Source organism: Gopherus evgoodei, chromosome 3, assembly GCF_007399415.2.
Source record: "Gopherus evgoodei ecotype Sinaloan lineage chromosome 3, rGopEvg1_v1.p, whole genome shotgun sequence".
In the NCBI taxonomy this organism is placed as follows: Eukaryota; Metazoa; Chordata; order Testudines; family Testudinidae; genus Gopherus; species Gopherus evgoodei.
In genome coordinates this window covers 147,447,958-147,469,683 of record NC_044324.1, presented here as the reverse complement: position 1 = coordinate 147,469,683, position 21,726 = coordinate 147,447,958, and the positions used below count along the sequence as shown (strand labels likewise).

Below are 21,726 nucleotides of genomic sequence, written 5' to 3'. Positions count from 1 at the left end.
AGGATCTCAAAGTACTTTATGAACATCAATGATGTAAGCCTTATACCTATCTACCATGGATTTTAAATATTATTCCCATTACATAGAAAGGGAAGCTGAGATGGAGAAAGCTTAAGTGACTTGCCCAAGGTCACAAAGCAAGTATGTTGCAAAATAAGAAAAAGCCTCCAGAACCTTCTAATTTCCTTGGCTTTTAATAAATACGTGGAACAGTAGAAAATACGAGATCTTTGCTTTTGTTTTTGAAATTTTAAATGAGCAAATTTTTTAATGCATGTAGATTTAGAATGGAAGACAAAATTTTCTGGAGTCTAGAAGTTAAAACCAGCTTTAGATTTACTGACCAATTAGATTTAAGTGTATGCTTTGATCAATCTGTAAATCAATGCCACTATTTGAAAGTGTTACTTCATCTCCATGTACTTCCACTTTGATGCAAAACTACACTTCAGAAGCAAATTGCACAGATCCAACTTGCAAAAATTGGTGCATCTTGGAGTAGTGTAGAAAAGTGGTATTTAAAAAGTTTGCTATCTAGTTTGATGATAATTTTATAGTGACAGTTTCAGTTATACCTGAGGGATCCTAACAAAACAGCACATTAATATTAATATAATATCTCCTCTCATAAGTGGCAATGAATCCCCCCATGTCCTCAATTGCTATAGCATTAAAATATTGCCTTGAGCCAGATGAAAAGTAGTTAGAAGTGAATTACAATTTCCTGCAGCAAATATTCAAAAAGAATGAATATTTTAACAAATAATTTTCATAACTACCTGACTTATGAAATACTAGATCACCTTACATTTCATGTACTTAACTTGTAAAGGCTTCATGTAAAAGCTACAGATCTGCTCAACAGTATCTGAACATTTAAAAGGACATGTGGCTGGAAAGCTAAAATTTGACCAACCTAAAGTGCACATAACTCAGCTTTGCAAGTCTCTTCAAACATGCATGCATCAACCTTGCAAAATTCTACCTGCCCACTGGTCAAGGACAACTATTTTTTTTTGATAGGCAAGTAAAAGATCACACTTTTTCTGTATCATTAGTTGTCATCGTAATGGGCAAACAAATATATATTGTTCTTTCCTTGGTAAATATGAATCATAGTGAATGAAAAAAACTTAGCACTGGTTTATAATTCTCAAGTTGAAACCAGAGCAGGGTTTGCTTTTCTAACATATAAATTATTGTTTGCAACCTTTTAAAAAAGCAATTTTCTAGACCCTGCAAAGAGATCCATGCAATTTTTCAAATAGGTTAAACTTTAAGGTCTAGTAATCATGTCAATGAGTAGTCATTGATTGAGTGTGACCAAAATGTGCTTCCAGTTACCAGGCCAGGGCCGCCCAGAGAGGGGGGCAATTTCCCTCAGGCCCCAGACCCCGCAGAGGCCCCCACTAGAGTTTTTCAGGGGCCCTGGAGTGGGGTCCTTCACTTGCTACGGGGGCCCCAGAAAACTCTTGCAGGGCCCGGGCCCCCGGAGTTTCTTCCGCTCCAGCTCTTTGGCGGTACTTCAGTGGCAGGAAGTCCTTCGGCTCTGGGACCCACTGCCGAAGTGCCCCGAAGACCTGCAGCGGGGGGTCCTTCTGCCCCAGGACCTGCCGCCAAAGAGCTGGGTCTTTGGCGGTAATTTGGTGGCAGGGGCCCCCCGGCGCGGGTCTTCAGGGCACTTCGGCGGTGGGTCCCAGAGCGGAAGGACTCCCCGCTGCCGCATTACTGCCGAAGGGGGGGCCCCCCACCGCCGAAGACCCCAGACCCCCTGAATCCTCTGGGCGGCCCTGTACCAGGCTAATCCTGATTTAAACAGGATTGACAGAGTACTGGATTTGACTTTCTATGTACACTAGTTATACTCACTAATTAACTGGGATGGGGCCTTCCTTAAATGATAGCAAAGGGTATCAATCCCTTGCATTCATTTTCCTATCTTAAATGCCACATCTCTGTGCATGTCCTGTCCCATGTATTTTTTAAAAAACAGCAACTTGATGTTATCTATGCTGATTTTACAGCAGAGGTATGTACAATGTATTTCCATGAGCCTGTAGGGGTTGTTACTTTCCAGGACGTAACTTTAAGACCTCAGCTCTTCAGTAGTATCTGTATGAGCACTCTTTTGCCCACACAGATTTGACTTCACTATCAGGGCCTAAAGAGCTGCAATATAATGGCAACACAATTATAAGCTCCCCTCCAGAAGCTAAGGTATAGGGTCATTTCATTTTATTCATGCTCACACTCTATTTTATTATTCTAAGAGCAAAGGCTACAGTAGGTCAGCTTGTATATCTGTGTGAGATTCACAATTTCTACTATACAAACCAAACTAATTTATTTAGTTACACTTTTAAAAAGCACATCTCCAGTGCTCTAGGCACTTGTTCAAACATTACAGAAAATAACTTGTCCTTTGGAGGGTTGCTTCAAAGTGTCCTACTGGATAGTCATCTGTCAGGGAGAGATTTCAACTCACAGCAGCCACTTTAACTGCTATGAAAATTTGTTTAAAACACTTGTTTAAACGTTTGTTGAAACACATTTAACTGAAGTTGTAGAGGCTACTGAGTGTGTTAACCATCCCCTGCACAGATAATGGAATGGAAACACAATGGGGACAATCCACTGTCCTACAAACATTTGAGAGATTCCAGAAAGACAAAGCAGAGATTTGGTGTGGCCTTTGCCTTAAAACATATTCCCTTATATTTCCTTCATGTTTCAAGCACATAGAGCCTAACACACATGGGGCCTACATAACTGTACACAGATCAGGCAAATAGATAGTTTTGCCACACAAGTTTCCTAGAACAACAAATCTGAGATGAGAGGCAGAAAAAAGTTTTTTCACTACGTATCCCAAACAACTATTGCGAGGGAAGTCCTGGAAAATGGAAATTGCAAGGGAAGTCCTGGAAAAGTCAACTGGAAAATGGCTTAAAACTTTTAATCTGACAACTTCATATAAAAGAATGAAATATTCTCAGTTCAGTCCTTAATATCACTTTACTACCATCCAATATTCTGTATATACAGTCTCTGATTAGGAGTACTTGAATTTTATCCATCATTTCCCAATTAAAGCAGCATTTCCAGGTCAGTGTTCTCCAACCTTCTAATTCTGTTGAGGAACTTCCCCTCCCAACATCCCTAGAACCCTATAGCTTCACTCTCAAAATATTTAGTTCTGCAGACAGACTTGGTGAGCACTATAGAGTAGAGTCTGAAAATCTCTTTTTTAGATAAGAAACCTGATTAATAGCTTGTCAATGTGTGCGAATAAGCAGGACTCTCTCCTGCCCTTCAATATGGGGGGGGGGGGTGCCTCACTGCATAATTTAGACTATAAGCAGTCCCTGTACAATTGGTGATATGGACAACATAGCTGAGGGCAGGATTCACCTTGCATCTAATAGCTACTCACATCACACTCATTCACACAGATGAAGAACTTGCTAAAGACTCACATTTCGTTTGCATTAATTTGCTAAAATAAAGCATAGTAGTCCATTTCTACAAATCACTCAACAATTACATTGGAGTCAGACAAATCTAGTTTAAATTGAAATTTTTGTGATGCAAACTGCAGTCTGTCAGCTAATGAGTTACTAGTTACTAACAGCAAAATCATGGAATGCTGTTTTTGTGGTTTACATTGCTGTGGTCCAAATCACATCTAGCCAACTTGAACAGTGTTGTGTTTTGTCAACAACAACAACAACAAAAACAAACAACAAAAAAAAACCCTGACTAATTTATCAGGATCTTTAATCCTCATTTGCATTGTAGGTGAAATTAACCCAAACTGAAAGGCTCTTATGTAAAGAATAAGCCATGCTTAAACTCTGCATTAAAGTATAAAGTTTCAGCCCAGCCCCCCAACCTGTTTAATTTAGCTCAGAGCTCGATATATCCATAGCTGGAGAGGAAAAGAAGGCTACCAGTATATACATTGCCATTCTGTGGCTATTAATACAGCTCAGACTGTAGTAGCCACTGGAGTTCCAACATACCCTCTGCACAGGGAGGCATAATGGAAGGATCCATGTAGCAGCAGATCCTCTGGCCCTCTCTCTGTTTCACCCCTAGCATGGTGGCACACAGGGTGGCACTGCAGAGCAAGCTCCCAAATCCTATCCTATCCCGACTTGTGTAGCAGAACAGCATCAGTTGAGTTGCTAGGAGTGTGTCTGCACCCAGAGGATGACCTGTATTTGCCCTGAAGTAAGTGCTTGTGTGGGCCTTTTGCACTGCTTAGACTTTCAACCTTGAAGCATAGGAGTGCTGCTATAACAGAACTAAATTGACAGTAAAACTTGGTTATTTTCTTCAATATATGTCTGAAATATAACGTCGGATATCATGATTATCCTCCAGCCCAGCTTCCTTATCAATATAAGACTAAACTTTGGAATGAAAGAACACTTCTCCTTTCAATCCTTGAGAAAAGTTTCCCCTAGTCCATTTGAATTCAGGCATGGGATGAACCTTCAGCAAAAAAGGGAGAGGGAAATGAAGCTTGATACCTGTTTGCCATTGTGGGTTACTGATGACAGAATAGTTCGAAGTGTCTTGAATCCCATTGCAATGTCAAGGAGATGAGCAGCAAAGAAAAAGTTGTTGTAATGGCCAAGGATTGACATAGTCATATACCAGGCTAGATAAAGGAAAGACTATCAGAAAAAAAAAAAGAGAGAGAATTGCATTATGAAAACAGGAAATGAAATCTACAGCCTTTGAGTTAATAACCAGTCTTACCTTAGTCACAAAATAAAAGAGAGAATTACATTAGAGCTCAATCTTGCCTTTCTGTTGGGTATTCAGGTATGGTGGTTTACTACAGCAATGCTTGCCAGAGCTGGTTAGGAGTTTGCCGACAAAATGTTTTTTGTCAAAAATGCCAATTTGTCAAAACTCAAACCTATCCACAAGAAAGAGTACGTTTTGACAAACTTTTCAACTTGAAATTTTTTTGAAGTGAATTTCAAAATTCTTCTAACAGTTTCAATATTCTCCAATAAAAAAAATTGCTCTTCTGATTCCAAATTATTTTTCATTCAAAAAATCAAATTATAGTAAAGAAAATATAGAAAAAATTAAAATGGTTCAAAAAGAAATGAAATATTTTGAAATTATCAAAACAAAAAGATTTGATTGACCTGAACCATTTATTTATTTATGGATTTTCAGTTTGCAAAAATTTTGTGATTTTTGCTTTTCATCCCAATTTGGGACAGGACATTTTTTCAGTAACCTGAGAATTGTTATGGGACAAGAAAATCACTTCCCACATAGCTTTAACGTTTGGATCTCTGCTATTAAAGAAGGACTAACCTTAGAACAGGCTTGAAAACACATGGATATTTATAAAATAAGTATTGGTTTGTCAGGGTTTTATTGCTATTCTGAATGCTGTTGTTACAGATATTTATGAGGGAATAAGAGTTTATAACTCCACAACCCAACCATGATTGAGATCACAGCATTTTGCTCTGAAATGATCAGGATTATAATTTCACCTTAGCATTCAGCAAGAGAAATAGATGGAGTCTGAGGGAAGAAATATCTTTCATAGTTGGCAAAAGAGGTAAGAAAAAATATGAGAAACATACAAGAAAATGGACGCATAGGCAGGCTTACCTCCAATCCAGCACTGGTCATGCCACTGCTTTGGTTCACCTTCAATTTCACATCAAACAAACCACCAGTACTGCTCCCCTTTCAGAATGTGGTTTATTACCATAAAATAACACTCCAAACCGTCCAGCCCTCTTCTCTGGGCTCATTTAGTTCTTTCAATTTATGATGGACTTCAGCATCCATATAACTTCTTGACTCAAAAGTCTTTCCAGTCCTTATTCAGAGCTTCCTTCTCCCTTCAGGCTCACAGTCCTATGCACCCCTCTTACATAAGTGGTCTCTTGTTCCCTGCAGGTTCTTAAGCCTGGGATCGCAGGAGAACTGTCACCTTCCCTTTCCCAGTAAGCTCCCACCCCAACCCCAGACCCAACAGGCCTGCTTCTCAGTCACCAGTTCTCCATCCTTTGCATTCATTCCCTTCATCTGGGGAGGTGACTAGGCCTGGCATGGGGGAGGCTGATCCCTAACCCTCAAAGGTCATGCTCACACTGTGACAGGATATAATTTGGAGGTCTGGTATACTGAAAGGTTGGGTATTATTTTAACATGGAAGTGAAGAGGAGTAGAGTTAATAAATCATATTCTGTGCCAAATCCTACTTCCAGATACACTAGTGTAAATCCAGAGTAGCTCCACTGAAATCAGCTATTGCTGTCTGTACTTGTTCTAGTAATTCTCAGTGGCTACACATATAAAATGGAAATAGATCTAAGGCTTGCATGAGAAATTGTGATTAAAGTTGATACCCACACTAAAATAATTCAGATTCACTCTTTTCTTATTTTCACAAAATATCACACACAAATTGTTGCAAGTTGCTATACACAACTGAGGTACACAAAAACAACTCAGAGAAAGACCCAACTGAACTCTACTGAAGTCAAGGAAGTTCCTGCAGATTTTTACCTGTGTAACTGAGAAGGGAGTTTGGCTTCCTGTCCAAGTTCATAGGGCAGGATTAAAAAGCAGTATTACCTCTCGTATCAGATTAGTAAATTGTTATCAGTAGCATACAAAAGTAATCAGACCTCATACATTTCAACCAATTCCTCATGCTTAGAGCTCTGTTTTATTTTATTATACATGTAGTAAAATGAACTTACATTATCAGTGAAAACAACTCCTAATTTCCACATCTGATACTTTACGTCAATGGAATTTAGCCTGCAAAAAAAGGAGATTCATATAAAAGCTCAGTAAGAAATCACACATCATCCATTCTACCATAAGTGCATTATCCTGTAGGTATAATAAGCTACAATTGTCCTGTTTCTCCTAAAGTTGGAAGGAATAGTAGAATTCATATAGAGAACATGCTGTTACTGTGGGATGTTCCTATCTGAAATAGAAACAGGAAAATGTTTAGATAAACAAATCTCATGTGTCTTTGTCCTACTGAAACCAGGGATGAAGGCTACTGAAAGAAAGGGCTATAAAGATAGTAGAAATGAAGCTGGGAAATTGGTGAGGGAGGGAGATGAGAGGGTTTAATCATGGAGAGCAAATTTAGTATGTTTAACAGCAGCAACAAAATGAATGTCAACTCTCTATGGATTAGACTGTGCCATTCTGGCATAGCCCTGCACTGGGAGCAGTGTGGAGCTCCATGCCTGCCAGAGAAGCATAACAGAAACTATCTCAGAGAAGCACAATGCCTCTAGGAGTTCCTCAGTACACAGAGCATCTGTGACGAATTGGGAATGTTCTTAATGTTTTCTCTGAGTACTGTCTTGGTGCCTCAGTGTTCCCATGGCAGTTCTTAAGTATCTGGCAGAGCAAAGGGCCGGTGCACCTAAATGCCTGACACTTTGTCTCCTTGCAACTGATGGTCTGGGCCCCTCCTCTGAAAAGGTGCCAGCTGAAGGTGTTGGAGACAAAGAGATCAGGTGACCTCCTGGCCCAGGAAAGGAGCTGAGCAGAGAGAAGGGGCTGGAAGGGGTTGTTAGTCTGGAGCTGGCTGAGGGCAGACATGGGAGTCTGGCTCACTGCCCCCCAGAATGGACCCGGCCGAGGGATTTGCTGTATCTACAAGCTCTGTTTTAGACCCTGTTCCTGTCATCAAATAAACCTCTGTTTTACTGGCTGGCTGAGAGTCACGTCTGACTGCAAAGTGGGGGTGCAGGACCCTGCGGCTTCCCCAGGACCCTGCCTGGGTGGGCTCGCTGTGGGAAGTGCACGGAGGGACAGAGGATGCTGAATGCTCCAAGGAGAGACCCAGGAGGTGAAGACGTGTGAGCTTCTTGCCCTGAACAAGTCTGCTCCAAGGGAGAGGAGGCTCCCCAAAGTCCTGACTGGCTTTGTGGGGAGCTGTTCCAGAGCATCGCCCGGTGACTCCGTGACAGCATCACACAAACTATTATGCACCACTTTAAGGGCTACAGCATGTAGCTTCTCTATCAGGCCAGTCAGTTCCACTGGCCAGCCCAGATTCCCATTACTCTCCACTCTCTGGTCTCTTAAGGCAACCGAAGCTATGAGGGAAGGAATTAGGCAACAGTTCCTTCATTGATTTCAGTGCTAGGGTTGTCATTTACAATTAGCATTCTATTACCAGTAAAAATTATTGCATATACATTCTTCAGCATTTACTCATTTGCTGTATTGCTACCAGTTCCTGGCCATCTTCATGAGAATGGCCATACTGGGTCCATCTAGCCCAGTATCCGGCCAGGTGCTTCAGAGGGAATGAACAGCAGAGGTAATCATCAAGTGATCCATCCCCTCTCATGCTGTCCTTCTACCATTCAACCCTTCAGTGGCCCAGCATCACTTTCCCGTGACCATTATGCTTTCTCTTTCTCTCATTCTTCCCCCTCAGATTGATCCTTACTTCTTACTCCAACAATCTCTTCCTCTCAACCCTGATGCTTCTTCACCACAAAAGATCCCAAAACTTAAAGCTACATTTTTCATAATACAAATAAACTATTTTTTTTTAAATAGGGGAGACAAGGAACTAACAAGTCATCACCGTGGCTGTTTGCTTGGACATTAAGCCCTGTTACATGTTGAGACACTTCTTAGTTCTTTATCTTTATGGAGTGGAAACTATTTGAGCTGTCTGTGAAGTGTTTAGCACAAATAGACCCTATTCTGATTGGGGACTTTGTGAACAATTATAACGTAGATAATTATATTAAAATATTATCCACCTTCCCTCATGGAATTATGAATGAACTAAGTGCTCCTTCAAATAAAGAGCAAATAACAATGATTAGTGTTAGGTATAGTGTAGACAGGTGTAGTGCCCTTGTCATCTCAAATTGTGTAGTGGTTCTCTGATAGGTGCTTATGAGAGTTTACCTAAGGCTACTAACATAAGGTAATCTACTCAAGGCTTAAACCCAGGTTTCCCAAGGTTAGAGTAGGTTTTGTTAGATTCTCAATTTCATGGACAGAACAATCCACTAAAAATAAAAAAATCTCTCTGCTTTGTTTAAATGTTTACCAGTCAGAGAAGATTTTGCCATCAAATCAGTTGAACCACCATTAGAAGTAGTAGTAATTATTATTTATATAGCACCATAAGTCTACAAGGAGATTTACAGGTCAATAAAAAGGCAGAAGACCAAGTTCCATCTTATGTGCACTGGTATAAATCAGTAGTTAGCCCACAAAAGTTAATGACGTAACAAGGATATGAAACCTGTGTTAAGTATGATCAGAATTAGGGCAACAGTCTCTGTCCAAAGGAACTCACAACATATTTTAATTGTGATTAAGTTGATTTTACTTATAAAAATGCCAGTTTACTTAACACAGAGGAATTGTGAAGTTGGTGGTTGTTTGGATTAGTGGAAAATTTGTCCTTTGCACTCATTCTCACACTACTATTATAACACATATTTTTCACTATATAAATTTTACTCTACCACAGAAATGGTTTAGATGATACAGTAAACCATATACTGTATTAACACTCATTTAGTATCTTACCACATGCAAACACCCATTGATTTCCATAGGATTGCTCACTGTGAGAAGTGGCACCACTGGTTTTTTAATAAACAATCTCTGCTGACAGAAATAGAAATAGTTTTTACACAGAGAGAAGTATAGCCTAGTCGGCCACACATGGGGACTAAGAGTATTTGAGTCCTAACCCCCATTTTACTACTGATTTGGTGTGTGGTCATAAGCAAGTTCATTGACCTATCTGTGATTCAGTTCCCCCACCTATATACTACATATCCAGTGCACAGTACTCAAAATCATGTGAAAATCAATGTTTTTAAGCAAAATACAACTGGTATTAATGTTTTTTAAAGACTGTGTTATTACTTATCTTCATACCCATAGCAATTTGTTTTCCATATCATCTTGTTACCCTATTTATTTCAAGTTTGCATATTACTTGATACAGTTGAGAAAATTAATAGAATGTTATCATATAAAAGTTACACAAGGCATGCTATTGCAGATGCAAATCAAAAGAACAAACTTGTATGGTTACTAATTCCCCTTGGAATATTATTGGCTAAGTTCACATTATGTTCAATAGCCTTCTTGGCTGGAAAAGTTTCGTATAATGTAACATTTTCTCCCTAAGACAAGCAAATTATGGAGTCTTTGTATCTGATCATCTCCAAACTGCTTAATGAGATCTCAAGTGTCTGTCATACTTGAATGCACATTTGTTGTCTGAAACATTCAAAAAGAATAAGCAATGGTTGTACTCCTGTGGGTTTGAGAGCATCCTGGAACAGTACTTCTGACACTGGCCTAGAAGCAGATAGCTTTAGATGACTACCTGGAGGGAAAAATATATTCCTTTGTGGACTAGTTATTTTGGGTCTTGAGTCCTTCAATTCAGATGACTGCCTGAGAGTACTCTGCGCCTTAGTACAGTGAGGCAGAAATGGAAGAGTATTAGGCTAGATTCTGCTGCCATTTACCCTGGTGAAATCCTGAGCAACTCCATTAAATCTGCACCATTGTTTTCAACATATCCTTCAAAACTACAAGACTTGACCCCCTGCAGAGGAGAAGAGCTGAGCCCTATCTTGACTGATCAAAATAACGTATTGCAGTTTGTCTGTTGGGATGTGATCTTTTTTCCTTTCATAGTTGAAATATAAAATCTAAGAGCCAAAAGCTGTTCAACTGATATACAACCTGGTCTCTTGTAGTTTCCAGACCATGAGCTGCAGGGTGACACTCCACCCCTAAACTGGATGAAAATACGAGAACAGTAGAACCAAAAGGTACCACCACCATTTGAGGACAATGTATTTATGAATAAACTTTCTTCACTGAGTAAAGATGATACAGCAATATACCATGTAGGTATGCCTGTAGGTACTGCATTCTTAGCTTCACAAAAGGGGTGACAAGGATACAGGAAGGCCATCAGAACACATACTGTTATTTAAGATCTGACTATTCCTCCTAGACAATGACTGCCTTGACAATGACTTTTTTTAAGCTCTCAAGTTATCTTGCTGAAGGAAAGCAGAATTCACTTTAGAGTCTGTAATTTCTCCCAGAAAAGTTAACACTTATGTTGTTTATCCTGATATCTAATTTCCTGAATAGAGACCAAGTACGTGAAGGACATGGATTATTCTTTGAGGTAAACAAGCTCTGACGATACAGATGTCAAAATAAGGGCATACCAGGAACTCACTATGATAAAGATAAACTGTTTTCAATTCCAGTCACTTTGGGTTGGACTTTAACCTTACAATCCAGCTCAAATAAAGGACAGCATGTAGCTGAGCAGGAGCAGGGCACAAACTAGACTGAGACTCATATTCCTAATCAATCCCTGCTTTTCTCTTGCTTGGGGCAGGAGGTGGCATGGGGTGGAGTAAACTGTGCCATTCCACTTTCCACTCCATTCCACTCTGCATCAGTTCAGCTGTACGTAGCCCCATCTACTCTCTGTCAAACTCTGCAGAAGTGGAAGTAGCACCCTAGTGGCAAGGTGGGTAGCCTGAATAAGGGAGTAAGCAGCTTCTTACATCCCCCTTACTTTTCTGCATGGGCATGCACCCACAGAGGGCATGCACCTCACTCCTGAGGCTCTCCAGATAAGGAACATCTAACTAAAAGGGGCTTCTGCCCAGTTAGAACATAGGATACCTACTGTGAATCCTAAAGGTTGGAAACACTGAACCAGTCCTAAAGGAGGGGATCATGCAGACCCTAGAAGCACCATTCAGACCTTGATGCTTCTGATAACTTAGTGAGTACACCTCTCAAAATGCTCCTCATTTTAGTTCCAAAGTTACCTATATTTCAGAAAAATTTGGTGCCCTCTCACTTTTCATGTTGACATTTTTTTTACATCAGAAGTAAAGAATCAAGAAATAGCACTAACAAAAGCATTATTTACACTACATGAATGAATCCTACAGCATTTTAGTTTACTGAGTGAATAATTTTGTTCCCCTCATTTTGGGTCTTTTTTTTTTTTTTTTAACCAAACTGCATCCAACATTTGGGCCTTGGCAGGTCAAGAGGCATTCTCTTTAATCTTGAAGGATCTAGTATTTTAAGATGACCCAGTTTTGGAGGATAAGGAAAGTAATGGCAGTAAAAACTTCCACTGGGTCAAGTCTTGTGTCCCTCTACTCTTCCTGCCTTGGATGCATCATTGGATTAACAGAAACTAGACACTTATCATGAGGAGAAGTGAACTCAGTCACTTTCTTGAGGTGCATGGGAGAAAGAAAGTGGAAACCAAGTAAGATCTTTCTGTCTGCCACCGACTTGGAAAGTCATTACAGCTTTTTGGGTTCTGGACTAGGGTAATTACTCTTTTTGGTTTGTATTATATAGGGGTGACCTATTTGTGCTTAATGGTTGTATGTATATTTGGGAACATATTTGGTTGCTCACAGTCTTTTCATTCCTGTACTTCTACACTTTTGATGTGGTAACAATTAAAACACCTTACATTTTATAAAAAAGATTAAGAGCTAATTCTTCTCCACAACTTTACTTTTCTAAGAATCATTGTCACCACATTATCTAATAATTTCCTTAGTTAGAGAGTAAAATGGCATTATTAAATGATGGAAAAAATAGTTCTAAAATCTTCTCAAATGCAGAAAAGTAGAAACTAAGACTGGTTGTGATGGTAATTAAAATTTTTCAGAATGCTTAGATTGGTGACTAGTATGCAAATACCACCTGAACAATTAATTGCTTCAAAATAGTTGCAGGATTTCTAAGACAATGTATAACTGAACAAATGCACAAATCTACAACTCCATTAAGAAAAAATTTAAGTCTGGCGCTTTCACCTTAGTTTCAAGTGAACATTTGCCTAAACACTATGGAACACAAAAACACTATGGCATCAAGAGAGCCAAGTCTGCAATTGCAGGGATGTCACAGGTCATAGTATTGATGAACTGGCAGAGTAGTGCCCTAGCAGTTGTACAGAACCTGCCTGTACTATGTTTGGCAACTGCCTGTGCTATTAGTCCACCACCTTCAAAAGCACCAATATAGTCACAGTTTCTTTAAAGGTCCACTTCATTCAGCTTCTACAAGCAAAAGGTTTTTCTTTTCCAAATACTACATTTGTTTTCCTCCTCAGAAAGTCTACTGAATGAAGTGGACCAAAGTACAGTCTGATTTATGTGGAAGTTAGAGACTACTCTTGGGATAAACTTAGGTTATAGTCACCATGAAGTTATTCTGATGCAATACAGTTGTGGGTCAGCCATAAGGTCCACCAGCTCACCTTACCCTTCTCACCAATGTGATGGCTACTAAGAAGGTGACTTTGATAGACATATAGTAAAGTGAGCATGTTACTAGTGGTATCATCAAACAACTACAACCTATATTTGATGGCAACCCCATCCTGAAAGAAATTTTTCCTAACCCCTTCCTCCCTCCCCCCATTTCTGGCCTTCAAATAACCCCCCACCCTCTCCAAGCATATCATCAGAAGCAAGATCCCCATAGACCAGGACAACAATCTGTAACTTCACTAACCCCCTCTTTGTCCTATGACTGCAGAGGTGTTAACAGGCCTCTCTACCTTGAATGGTCCCTTACAATATGTGCTAACTACTTCTGCTAAACAATCTGTTCCACCTTGCATTTTGCTAATATGCTGGGAGTTCCTTTCCCAGACCTGAAGAAGAGCTCAGTGTGGCTCAAAAGCTTGTCTCTCTCACCAACAGAAGTTGGTCCAACAACAGATATTACCTCACCCACCTTGTCTCTTTAATATCCTGCAACTGACACAGCTACAATTGCACTGCATAAAACCAATTAAGTAAAGTTTCCAAGATTACACATTTAATTTTCTAGATTTTACAGCATTCATGGCATTGTCTATTAACCACATGTAATTTCTTTTTACTTGTTTTTTAAAATTGGAATGTATGGTGTACCACACTGTCCGTTTTTTCTGGCTGATTAGTATTGCATGAACCATCAAATGAAGATAATAAAATTTCCAGCACTGCTATCATTAGGCTTTATTAAAACGATGGTAATATTATGCATTCAAATAGTAATATAACAAAATAAATCCACAGCCATAAAATAATTTGCTGTCTTATGACTTCTCTGTCTACTGTACCTCTCTAACTTCTGTTTGTCCATGACATTCACTAAATCATAAAATCAAGAACATTTATCATGTACAGAATTAGCACAGCATAGGTGCATACTTTTATTTCCTCATGGGGATGCTCCACCCCTGCTCCACCTGAGGCCTCACCCCCCAGGGCCCTGCCCTCACTCCGCCCCCCCCCCCGAACCCAACTTTCGCTCTGCCCCTACCCCTCGAGGCCCTCGCTAACCTGCTGCTCTCCCTGAGCTGCCCAACACCTGACTGAGAGTGCTGCTAAACAGCTGTAGCTGGTGGATGCTCAGCATCTGCTATTTTTTTCCCTGGGTGCTCCAGCCCCACAGCACCCATGGAATCAGCGCCTATAAAACACAGCCACAAAATTCAAATGCTTAATAACAAAATTCGATTTTAATTTATACACAAAACCAGAATGAGGTACTTACACTGCAGATAAGGAGCTATCTTTCTTTGGTTTCTTTTTTTCGCGGGCGTCACTAAAATCCAGAGCTGCCTTGTCCATTCCTAGTAACTCACTGATTCTGTCCCGGCCATAGAACTCCCCGTATTTATCCATAACCTAAAGATTAGAGGAATGTTTAACACAATCAGTTGGGTGGGAGCATGGTAATGTTTTCATTATTCTGATTATTCTTTTACATCTTATTAAATAAGACATAATTGTTTTCATCTTAAAATAAGTTACTGGAAATATGCTTAATATATCTGGTTAATAAACCTCGTTAACAGGACTAACAGTTGAAAGAGAATTTCAGCTAACACCCAAAAATATTATTATATCTATTCTTACATATATTCTGCGCCTTTCACAAAATATCTGCAAACATTAAAATAGCTGGACATGAACAATTACGGGATGTAACCAGTCCCCTATCACTTCCAAATACTTTATTATTCACTCTTATCCCACAAGATTTACTTATTTTTAACCTTTGCAAAAATATACCAAAAGGAAAAAATTACAGATTACAGGCACATAACTGAATAAGAAATAGTATTGTATAGTCTCCTAATAATTTGTGGTTTAGACCTCGGTGGATATTTTTTGTACATTTTGAAGCCTTTTTTGGAGGGGTGGAGGTGAGTATATGCATAAAAACCGTTCTGCATTATTGTGACTCAGGCAGTACCCTGACGAGCAGAAAAAGCATGTAAAACAAAGAACCCTTCCTTAAAACACCACATTTTGCCTCTAAGACACTCACGTCTGTTCAGAATATTTCTCTACCCCAGCATACTAAACCAGGCATTCTACAGTCTGATTGAAAACATAATCCTTTCTTTTTGCCCTCAGCTTTCCATTGGCTACTTTTTTAATACATTTTCATTTATGAGCCCCTGATTAGCCTTCCTAGACAACTTAAGTGCAGACTTCTGCTATCTATCTATTTATCTCCCAACAACCCCTTCAAATATACAAATGGTATCTTCCTCAGCAAAGCTAACAAAACATAATTTTTTAGCCAAGATAATAATTATTACAAGCCAAAAAGTGAGAAATATTTTAAAAGTCAATTTCTGATAAATTTTCAATAAAAAACATTACTTCTCTGAAATCAGTGGAGTCACACTGGCATGAAGCCTGTGTGACAGGCAGGAAACTGACCTAATGACTTTAAAAGTCCTTTTTTGATCTGTATCAAACTCCTTAGAAAGATTTTTTTCCTCTGATGATATTGTGATCTATAAAATTGTCAGGAAGGTCATTTTTTTTTGGTGGAAACTGGAGAAGTGGCTGACAGTAATATTTATAAGAAACTAGCATTAATGTTCATATTTAAGCAGCTTTCACAACTCCTTAACGTTATCTGTCTGTTGAGGGATAATCTTCTATAAATAGGTAGATATGTATATATACAAAAAAAATATGGTTATGTGTATGTAATAGACACAAATACAAAATTTCCCATGCATCTTACATTTCTGATTTTTATTTAAAAAGGCAAATAGACTCAAACTTATAGACTAAGGTCATAAGGGACCATCATGAGCTCTAAATTATGTAGAACAAATTTTCCCAAAATTAATTGCCCAACTTGTATGCAAAAAATGTGTAACTATATGCACAAAGCGGGTGAGGAATTTAAAATAGTGTATAATGGTAGACATTGGAATCTACAGTACAAAAGCATATATATAAGAGAAATGTACCATCTTCTATTACTCCAAAAATCAGCACAAAATTCCAATAAACTTAAAAAACTGAAAAAAATAATAAAGCCTATTGAAAAACAATATATAGCATTACCTTTCTTTTAACAAACTTATCCCAATAGTTGTTAGGAAATGATCTGAAAAATATAAATGAGAAAAGATACTTTGGAGGATTATCAGTGGACCAAGTAGTATATATAAAAAAACAAGAACGAGAAAACGCAAATACATTGGTCTGGTCTTGCAATCCACAGACAGACAATTCCTGTTGAAGGCAGTGAAGTTCTCCTATGTATGGGATCCAGAAACATTGTTGGAAAGTGATGTAGAATTCCTATCTCTGCAGGATTAACTAAATGAAATACAGACCGTACCTAGATGGAAATTAAAATGTTGCTGTAGGGGACCCCGGAAGATATTGTTACGGTCTAGCTAGGGCCTGCGCTTTCTCAAGGAGAGGTTATTAGCGGACATAAGTTGCTAGCAGCTGCTGCTTCTAACTGGTTAGAACTGCCCTGTGTGGGAAGCCCCGGTGTTTTGGGGAACTGCAGAAAGTCCCTGGCCCGAGGCCAGGGGAGGCGGCCACTGCTGTTGGAAAGTCCCCCATTGCATATGTAGAGGCTGCTTTGCATGATATTAGCATGATGCTATAATTGCTGTTGGCTGGGGCTTGCGCGTTGGACTTCGTACCTGATCGAGCTGTTCGGGCGTTGGACTCCCCAAGCCAGTGGCAGCAACGCGTGGAGTCCCCGTTGCGGGTGTGTCACTTAACCTTCATTAAAGCCAAATAAATCACCTGTGTGTGTGGGCCTCGTCCTTGCAGAGCATCCAGGCACGTAACAGTTGCCATAAAAATGATGGTGATATTCACCCTGTCTAATGTGCAGAGTTTATAAGGCTTGATCTTTCCCCATCAACATCCACATTAAGCCATTAGAAAACACTGTGATATGCTATGGGCTTACTTATCATTATTATTCGTATCTATTATTTGTAATACCATAGCACCTCAGTCACTGTACAAACACTAAACAAAAAAACAGCTTTGCAGATGTTTATGGGGACAGGAGGAGTTTCTCTTAAGCATGAGGAGCAGCATGGGAGAAAGGACAAAGGTGCTTGTTTCAAAATGTAATAAGTGGGAAGTAGAATGGGAACTGACATTCCAGTATTGAATGACATAACAAGAATGTAAGGGATCGATGGTAAAGAGTCTTAAAAGTAAGGACCAGCAGCTTCTCTTTGATGTGACAGAGAAGGGGGAGAGCCAATAGAGGGATTCAAAGAGAAGGATGACAAGGCCAACGCAAAAACACAAGAGAATGATCCTTGCCAAATCATTCTGAATGGATACAGGCGGGGAAAGATTACATTTGTCAAGTCCAGAGAAAAGTCTGTTGCAATTACTGAGATGTGAGATGAGAGCTTGGACAAGAGTTTCAGTTCTGTAAATGGATAAGAAAAGTCATATCTTACATATGTTACGCAGAAAGAATCAACAAGATGTAGACATCCTGGATGTGAGGACCTATAGAGAGGTCCAAATCAAAGATTGCGCCCAGGTTATGGGCTGGGGTGACAGGCAAGTTGGGGATGAGGTCCATGGCTAGACATCCACTAAGATATCTTGAAAGAAACCGGTGCATAGAGAGCAGAGGAGGAGGGGAGGGTTTGAGGAGACTAAGGTAGCAAAAAGGTGGCTGGGATTGTGGACATGTAGTTCAATTAAGCTGGAGAAGTAGAGTTGTTTAGCCAGGAAGATGGCAGAACTGAGAGGAGGGAATGAATTTGTAGTGGAGGAAGTAAGTATGGTCACAAGATTTCTGGTAGTGATGCTCTGTGGGAACAGGACTGAAGGACATTCTTCATATGTAAATGAAATACAGCTAACTAAATGCATCTGCCTCATCTGGAACAGAAATTTGTCACCACAAATATCATGGATCACTTCTAATTCAGGATACAAGTCAGAGGAGGAATTCACTTTGTAAATCTAGCAGAAATCATAACTGTCCCCTCAGTCTAGGGCCTCAGCACATCATCTTGTCAATCAGTGAACAATCTTTGATTAATATTCAATTCAGTTCTATCTATGTATACATGCATTTAGAGGGTCAATCATTGTAGTATCTAGGTGACAAATACAAGAATTTAAGCTTCAGCAATCGCTGTGCAGGACTGCATGCGCACCTAACCTGCTGATGGTGCTGTATGCCATGTGATGTCTTTTCTTTTGGGTGGAAATCTATTGGGAGTGGAGAGTACTTTGGTTCATGATAAAGTAAGGTTAAGTGATGGGACTGCACTACTCTGTAGAAAGTTCCACAGTTAGACTTTTTCTCTGAAAATGACTTGTCTCTAGATCATATTAGCCATGTTTTGGATATCAATGTACCCGTTGATCACAATATTTGTTGAATGGGAGAGGGAGAGGTGATCCATTAGGCAGTTGATCTCTCCCCCACAAGATACTTTAAAGATGAGAACTAAGAAAAGCAACTACAAGAAAATAAAACAATATATATCAAATGGGAAAAAGGGTAAATTGACAGCAATGAATATAAATTAGAAGCTAGCAATTGTAGAAAATTGATAAGGGAAGGAAAAAGACGCAAAGAGAAATCAATGACCATCAGATGCTGGGAATGGGTGATAGGGGATGGATCACTTGACGATTACCTGTTCTGTTCATTCCCTCTGGGGAATCTGGCACTGGCCACAGTTGGAAGACAGGATACTGGGGTAGATGGCCCTTTGGTCTGACTGTTCTTATGTTCAGAGCAAGAAAAATAAGAAGTTTAAGTATATTAAGAACAAAAATGAGCCTAACAATGATACTGATCCATTGCTCTATGGAAACGGTTGAATTGTCAATAATATTATTTAAAAAGTAAGAAGTGTTGAATAAATTTTCTGATTTGTGTTTGGGAAAAGCCAGACTATGTATTCAGACCATAAGAAGATGATGACATACTTTCCAGTCCATTGGTAACACAAGAGGATATTACACAGCAACTACTAATGTTAGACATTTTTAAGTCAGCAGAACAAGATAGCTTGCATCCAATAGCTTTAGAAGAACTGGCAGAAGAGCTCTCTGGACTGTAATGGTTATTTTCAATGAGTTTTCATACACTGAGGAAGTTCCAAAGGATTGTAGGAAAGCTAATGTTGTGCCAATATTTAAAAAGGATAAGCAGGTAATTATAGGCCTGGCAATCTGACATCAATCCCAGGCAAGATAATGGAATGGCTGATATGGGACTCGATTAATAAAGAATTAAAAGAGAGTTATAGAATCAATGCCAGTCCAACATGGAACTGATTCTTGACTCTGTGCTATTTAACATTTTTATCAGTGACTTGGAAGAAAACAAAATTATCACTGAGAAAGTCTGAAAATGACAAAGGATTGGGAGAGTCATAAATAATGAAGAATACAGGTCACTAACACAGAGAATCTAGATTGTAAAGTAAGCTGAGTGCAAACAAACAATATGTGTTTCAATATGGTCAAAGGTAAAGTCATACCTCTAGGAATAAAGCCTGCAAGCTATACTTACAGGATGCGGGACTCTATCCTGGGAAGCAGCAACTGTGAAAAAGACTTCAGAGTTATGGTGGGTAATCAGTTTAACCTGAGCTCCTAGAGTGATGATGTGGCCAAAAGAGCTAATATAATTCTTGGGTGTATAAATGGGGGATATCATTAGGAATAGAAAGATAATATTACGTCTGCATTTGGCAAAGGTGTGACTGCGACAGGAACACGGTCCAATTTTGGTGTTCAAGGTTCAAGAAGGAAGCTGAAAAATTAGTGGGGTTCAGTGAAAAGCCATATAAATTATTAAAGCTCTGGAAAACATTGCCTTATAGTGAAAGACAAACTAAATCGATTGATTTCTTATGATCAAGGAGCTGGTTCTGAGGTGACTCCATCACAGTCTGTGTGTATGTCTACTTTGTGATTAAAAAAAAAAGGAAATCGATAGCACTGAGTTTCAGAGCCCAGGTCAGCTGACTCGGGCTCACAGGGTCAGGCTGTAAGGCTATACAACTATAGTGTAGACATTCGGGCTCAGGCTGGAGCCCAGACACTGAAACCCCATAAAAGGGGGAAGGGTCTCAGAACCCAGGCTCCAGCCCAAGCTCAAATGTCTACACTGCAATTTTATAGCCCCCGGAGTCTGAGCCCTGTAAGCTTAAGTCAGCTGACACAGGCCAGAAACAGCCATGCCACAGATCTTTCACTGAATATCTTATAAGCACTTACACGGGGAATAGAAATTTGATAATAGAGGACTCTTCAATCTAGCAGACAAACATATAAAAAGATCTTATAGCTGGATGCCGAAGCTAGGCAAATTCAGAGTCAAAATAAAGCACAGATTTTTAACAACAAGGTTCATTAACCTTTGGAACGAACTATGAGGGTTGTGGTGGATCCTTCACCACTGCAAATTTTAAGTCATGATTAAACAGAAATAAATTCAGTGAAGTCTTTGGCCTGAGTTATGCAGGAGGTCAAACTAGATGATCACAATGATCACTTCTGGCCTCACAATTTATTAATAAGAACTTGAACTGGCCCTGATATTCAATGGGGAAACCAGTATATTAGGAGGAGCACTAGCATGACATGTTCTCAGTTACTCTTATGCTTAAGAGACAGACAGCTGTATTTTGGACTAATTGCCATGTCAATGCAGCTTCCAGCAGCTCTAGGAAACAGGCAGTGCAGCACTGTAACCTTGAATTAGCAAACAGGGTGATCTCTGTGATCAGTTTAACCAGGAGTGGGCTGGTATAAAAACAAGTTCCCAGGCTCTTTATTAATTTGGATACCATGATGTAAAATTAGGTTAAGTGTGCCTTAATATCTGAGCATCTCTGTCACAGTACTTGGACTAGTATTCTCAACCGAAGGGGCTGTCAGCTATGAGCCTCTGCTAGATTTTTGAAATAATTTCACCTACTCACTAGCACTGTCTTCCTCATCCACTTGGATGACTAGTTGCAGACACGGACAGAAACACTTTTCTACCTATCAGAAGCAAGACGACTGTCAGTTACTGATCTATGTCTGTAGTACTTCCCTGCTGGATTACTGTAATGAGTTCTATAGAGCAGAATTATAGAATCATAGGACTGGAAGGGACCTTGAGAGATGATCTAGTCCAGTCCCCTGCACTCAAGGCAGGGCTAAGTATTCTTTTCAAATGTTTGTCCTCTAAGTGAGATAGACACACGGGAATATATTACTGTACTTCAAGTCCCTGTGTGCTGCTGCACATAGGTCCCATTGCATTTTAAGTATTTGGCTCTCATTTTCAGACCCCTTAAAGAAACCAGGGGCCCAACCA

The 21,726-nt window shown here is 39.5% G+C and overlaps 1 protein-coding gene across 4 annotated transcripts in view; it reads right to left on the bottom strand.

The window, feature by feature from the left end:
• RYR2 (ryanodine receptor 2) overlaps window positions 1-21,726 on the bottom strand; it is a 737,385-nt gene that overhangs the window by 25,593 nt on the left and 690,066 nt on the right. For all 4 annotated transcript variants that reach the window (XM_030556966.1, XM_030556967.1, XM_030556968.1 and 1 more), the window contains 4 exons: window positions 16,458-16,500; window positions 14,635-14,768; window positions 6,753-6,813; window positions 4,536-4,682 (listed from right to left, as the gene is read on the bottom strand). In XM_030556966.1, the coding sequence (XP_030412826.1) occupies window positions 4,536-4,682; window positions 6,753-6,813; window positions 14,635-14,768; window positions 16,458-16,500 (385 nt within the window). The remainder of the gene's footprint in view (window positions 1-4,535; window positions 4,683-6,752; window positions 6,814-14,634; window positions 14,769-16,457; window positions 16,501-21,726) is intronic.